This window comes from Brachypodium distachyon, chromosome 5, assembly GCF_000005505.3.
Source record: "Brachypodium distachyon strain Bd21 chromosome 5, Brachypodium_distachyon_v3.0, whole genome shotgun sequence".
Lineage (NCBI taxonomy): Eukaryota > Viridiplantae > Streptophyta > Magnoliopsida > Poales > Poaceae > Brachypodium > Brachypodium distachyon.
In genome coordinates this window covers 27,220,353-27,226,352 of record NC_016135.3, presented here as the reverse complement: position 1 = coordinate 27,226,352, position 6,000 = coordinate 27,220,353, and the positions used below count along the sequence as shown (strand labels likewise).

General features: G+C 43.5%; 1 protein-coding gene across 1 annotated transcript; it reads left to right on the top strand.

Annotated features, from left to right (window-relative positions):
- The first annotated feature begins 991 nt into the window (after positions 1-991).
- On the top strand, positions 992-5,725 carry LOC100844435 (uracil-DNA glycosylase, mitochondrial). Its single transcript, XM_003580757.4, has 7 exons — positions 992-1,407; positions 1,502-1,722; positions 2,657-2,815; positions 3,578-3,608; positions 4,453-4,588; positions 4,722-4,805; positions 5,347-5,725. The coding sequence occupies exons 1-7, from the start codon at positions 1,173-1,175 to the stop codon at positions 5,411-5,413; spliced, it is 933 nt and encodes a 310-aa protein (XP_003580805.1). The 5' UTR covers positions 992-1,172; the 3' UTR covers positions 5,414-5,725.
- Positions 5,726-6,000: the final 275 nt, after the last annotated feature.

Sequence of the window (6,000 nt, the reverse complement as noted above, 5' to 3'; positions counted from 1 at the left end):
GGCGACGGCGGTGGTTGTGGTTCCCATCGCCTCTACGCAAAGCCCTAGATCGGTAGGGTGTGTTCGGTGGGGTTGGTGGCAACGCAGACGAATCTCGTAGTGCGTGTCCCGACCCCCCACCTCTTTATATAGCGCAGTGCGACAGGAGCCCGCCAACCATATTGGGTTGGGTGCCCCCGATCAGGACGCGTCAGATCTGGACCCGGTTGGCCGTTGGGCCCACACGGTGGAGATCACTCTAACATACACAAGGTCCGGCGAAATTGCCGTGCAAGGTTCTTCATGGAACCTCAAGCATGCAACACAAGTCAACACACGTGTGTCGTCAGTGGCTCCGAGGTGGAGATTACTGTTGCCCGGTCTCTCCTTGTTGAAGATGAATTTTTTTATCAGGATGAATGGGTTCGTGGACCCTTACAAAGATTTTCCACCTGTGCATCCCTCTTTGTTGGAGAAGATGGGGATAGCCGAGTGAATGAATCTTTCACAAGATGGCTATTTACTCACTGGTTTGTAAAAACAATGTAATCATATATTGTTTATTGGCTACTACTTTTACATCGTAACTATGTACGATGAACGTGCTAATGCATGAAAATTATTTGTGAGATAAATTACTAAATTGATGGGATTGATTGTAGTTAACTGGATGCTACTAATTGATTGTTACATCATTAACGTGAAACGTCAGATTTGGCCATTTGGATGACTAAAATCTTTCAGATCCGTCACAACTTACGCATAAAAGGGAGAACAAGGTTTTGTTTTTTTAGGGGTAGAACCAAACTCACTTGGTCAAGAATACAAGTGATCTCAGGCACACCTAAAAAACAAACTCGGCGTCCAAAAGAAAGCGGTCCAGATCTTCAGTTCAGCCCATTGGATCTAACACTGCGGCTAAATTCGGCCTAACTTTCGAGCACAAACGAGCCCACTAAGCTCCCGTATCCACGGCCCGGTTTCCCACGGCGGCGATGCGGGCACGGTGGCGCCGTGGCGCCCAATTTCCCTGTCGCGCGCGCGCGCTCAAAACTTGTCGCCGCCGCCGCCCTTCTTCTTCTTCTTCCCCTTTTCGTTCCTCGCGACGTGCGCCCATTTCCACGACCGAGAGAGAGAGAGAGAGAGACCGAGGACCCTCCAGAACTCTCTAACCGAATCCACGAGCTCCATCCATGGCGTCGTCCCCTCCCACCGCCGCCAAATCCATCGCCGACTTCTTCGTCCGCCCCGCCAAGCGCCTCCGCTCCAGCTCCAGCACCGTCCCCGCCACCACAACCCCCGCCGCCTCCCTCTCCTCCTCCTCCTCCTCCGCCGCCGCCTCGCTCTCGCCGGAGCAGCGCCGTCGCGCCGACACCAACCTCGCGCTCGCCCGCGCCCGCCGCAACCTTCACCTCGCCAAGTCCAAAGGTACGCCGCTCTACACCCCCTAGCCTAGGGTTCCGTTCGCGTCCCGGCTCGTCCTGCTATTTAACTCTGGGGTTTGGGTGCTATTTTTTTTCAGCGTCCGGGGGCGAGGCGAAGCTGGAGGAGCTGCTCGTGGAGGAGACGTGGCTGGAGGCGCTACCCGGGGAGCTGCGCAAGCCCTACGCGCTCGAGCTCTGCCGCTTCGTCGCCCAGGAGCGGCTGCACGGCAAGGTCCCCGTCTACCCGCCGCCCCACCTGGTGTTCCACGCGCTCCACTCTACTCCATTCGACAACGTCAAAGCCGTCATCATCGGCCAGGTATTGGCTGAAAGCCTGAAACAGCTCCGTTATTACTGGCACTAGTCAGTGATGAAGGGAAATCAACGAGGCTGCTGTTTAACCATATTATTTACTTGCTGCTTGGTATTGTGATACATGGTAACTTATCGTGCATGTGCTGGTTTTGTGATGGAATAGCTCATTGATGCACTGTGTGTGTGAAATGCTGCATGTGCATAGGCTGGGAGGAAATGCTGATTGGGATAATCTTCTATGATACCTCTAGTAGTGCTATGTTTATTCTCGAAGGTTGCACGGTACATTTTTTGGTTAGGTTGCTCTCGCAAGTGTTGGCACATTGAGCGATTAGCGTGCATTGTTTATGAGATAGTAGTAAGATGTGTTATTACCCATGGGGAAATATGTGACAGTTTCACTAACGTAACTTCATTATGAAGACCTCATAGCTTATTTGCATAGGAATTAGCCATTTGGTGGTACTGCAATTCCATATGAAGGAATGTAAACTGTTGGTTATGTTCTGCATACACTACATTATACTACAATAACTGATTTGAGGCTATTTATCTGTATATTTGCATTGCCGTGCACTACTATATTTGCCACAACAGTGGCAGAAAAATGCACCGGTCATATTATCATGTCACCTTTTCATCTAATAGCCGCTGATCTTGTTTTGGTGCACTGCGTTTTAAATGTTAAACATACCATATGGTTTATATTGGCCTTTAAACCTAATTTACATCTTTATGTCATACTAGCCGTTCATAATGCAGTTTCGTGTTTATTCATTTATTTATTTTGCATTGGTTTTTTAAGAATCTTGTTTGCATTAATCATGCTGAGGTACTTATCATTGCGCTATATGCTACAAGCTTATTTTGTTGCAAAACTTCGAATACATTTGTAGTTCGTTTTCAGTGTTACATGTTGCAGATTGTCTACTTTTCAGGATCCATACCATGGTCCTGGTCAGGCCATGGGTTTGTCTTTCTCAGTACCAGAGGGAATCAAAATTCCTTCCAGCCTAACAAACATATTTAAAGAGCTTCATAAGGATCTAGGTTGTACCGTGCCCTCACATGGGAATTTGGAAAGATGGGCTGTGCAGGTACGTTGTTTGACAAAACATTAGAGTAAATAACATTACACATAAAACATAGCTTTGAGCTTTCCTCTCTAAATTATACGAAAATATGATCTCTATGCACTAGCATAGTATACCATGAAATAGTGTGCATCTTTTCATGTTTTACAAGTGCAAAGGCACTCTCGCAGTTGCATTACACAGAGGATCTCTAATATATCAGGTCCCCAAAATCACATGCATTCAGTCTAATTCTCCTAAATCAGTTTTATCGATATATTTGCATAACAGTAATTCAATCAGTCGAGTCCCTCTTTTTTTGTACTACTTTTGTGCACATCCATGTCACCGCAATTATCAAATGAACCTAGTAAAAGTACTTTCTGGTCCATTCATACCGAGGTAATGCCACAGGAACAATTGGTTTGCTGCTTTGATATTTAGTTGTAACAATTGTGTTCTACCTGAATGGATCAAGGTGGGATGAACATGAAATAAGCTGCATGGGAATTACAGTACTCCCTCCGATCCATATTAATTGTCTCAAATTTGCCCAAATATGGATGTATCTATGCCTAAAAAGTGTCTAGATACATGTAATATTTCGACAACTAATATGGATCGGAGGGAGTAGTAAATTTAGAAAATGATGTCTGCTAGGGCCTATGGGAAATTGTGTTCAGATTACTGCTTTTCTTTTGGTTTCCAGCAGAACATAATGCATTTTCTTTTGCCTTTTTTGGGAGATGTTTACTAACTTGGAAAAAAAATACATGTATCTTTCAGGGTGTTCTTATGCTCAACACTGTGCTAACTGGTACAGCTATTTCTTTCATTCCGATGAAACATCTGTTGTTCCATTTTAAGTTATTTTTATATTTTATACTCTTGAATCTTTACCATGGATGCTGTTTATTTAATTCTATTTATCTTCACTATATCTTTTTATTCTGTTGCTACATTTCTTTCAGTTTAGTTGCAACTGTATTCTGGGTCTGTCCTCTATGGTATTCACTTAATCTAGCTAGGTGGAATTATGCATCACTTTCTGTTGAGAAAGCCTTGGAAAGTGGAGTTCACTGTTGTAGCCGTTTCTCTCTGTAGAGTTATCTTTGCAAAGATATCCTGTCCAATTCTGAATATATCACTTAGAATGATATTATTCTGTGCAATTATTTGTGTGCAGTTAGGCATGGTAACCAGTTCTGTCTTTTTTTACATTATGGCTCCCCATGCCCGGGTATGTTTGGTTCTTGACTATTCATGCCCTACCAATTTTTGTCAACTATTTGCTAGCGAAATAATTGGCTAAGGTTGGCCAAAAAGTTGGCAAGAATTGTGAAAGAAGATGTTAGGTGGCTGGCAAGATTCCATTGGAAACCAAAAAATTGGCACTCAACCAATTAGAAGCCAAATTAGTATAGGCTGCCAAAAATTTGGTAAGGCAAGTTTGGGCACAAACCAAACACACTAATGCCTTAGGACTAAGTTTTCTTGTGCTGTTCACTCTTGCTAGTGTGAAAGAATGGCCTTGAGATTACTGTTGTGCTCTAGTCAGTGATCTTTATAACATTTAGTCATGTCATTGGAATTCATACTCTTCTAGTGATGTCCTTATATGTTGCTTCCATCCTTTTGTTGATTTCACCTTGTTTGACCAGTGAGGGAACATCAAGCAAATTCGCATGCCAAGAAAGGGTGGGAGCAGTTTACTGATGCTGTCATCAAGACAATATCGCAAAAGAAATCAGGATTAGTCTTTCTTCTCTGGGGAAACTCAGCTCAAGCGAAGATAAGGTATGCTTATTTTCATCTGGAACTCTGCAGAAGACAGCTTTTATGAGCCGACCATTATGATAGCTATTAATTTATCTTTGGTATTTAGAAACTCGGAGACAATCAGAGTGTACGTGATTGTTCTTTTTTGCAGATTGATTGATGAAACAAAACATCACATTTTAAAATCTGCCCATCCATCAGGCCTGTCTGCAAACAGAGGTTTCTTCGGATGCAGGTTTATTTTCTGATTCAAATGGCTAAGATTTTCCAGTTGCATGTCAGTATGTCTCTAGTGAGGAACTTGGGTGGGCACCAAGAATAAAAAAGTACCATTACCATTTATAAAGCACAATATTCTTTCACGACTTATGGCATATTCGGATTCTGTACCACAGCGTTTGTTTGAGGTTAGGCGGTAGTATAATAGCCTGCTAAAGTGCTAATGGTTCATATCTTTGTTGCTGTGCACGTTCCCCAGTGGTAGGTTATAAGGACTTAGCCTATGAACAAACCTTTAACTCCACCGCCACCACCACTATGTAATGCTATTTCCCATCCATTCTGGGTAGTGCCATGAATTCATTGCTTTTGGCTGTCATGCCCTGTCTTAGTATTCCCAAGTTGGTATTACTTTTGCCTTTCACTTACCATTATTAATAGCTCATACTCCGGCAATTGAAATAGATCAAATGCTACTTCTCCCTGTGGTTATCCTTGCAGACTTTTCTCAGCTACTATACATATCATTATCCTCGTGTTGTCTTTATGTTAAACAGGCACTTCTCACAAACGAATGAGATCTTGGAGAGGCTAGGACTATCCACTATCGATTGGCAGGTCTAGACCATTTGGAGATATCATGTGCCATGTCTGCCTGAATGAATCCTGAAAACCACCAGTGTCTTTTTTATGTAAGGTACCTGTCACAAGGACCATGGTCTTAGACCATTATTCTGTAACAACTTGAATTATTTGGCTACCGGAAATCCTTCTCCGCCAACCGTTCAATGTATAGGCAGACCCTAGTTTTGCTTCATTTCTCATCGACCACATAGTTCTCATGTCAAATGATGTACCCAAATGTGGTTTTGTTTCGCATCTAAAAAAAAGGAAACTGGATACTCGCCTGCAACACAGGACGGAAGCCTTTTGTCAGCTCAAGTTGCCACGATTTTCATATGCAAGTTCCTACAAGCTTTTACCAGCAAAAAAGAAAAAAAAATCCTACAAGCTTCCATCATCTCTACTGAAGTCTCCATCGCGTACAGCCTATCCCTGTCTGGGATCCATATGGAGTTCTTGTCCCGAAAGGCTGTATTAGCAATTAAAATTTTATTTCCGTATACAACAGCCCGCTAAAATGCTAATGGCTCTCGTTTCAGCTCTCTACTGAAGTCTCCATCGCATACAGCCTATCCCCGTCTGGGATC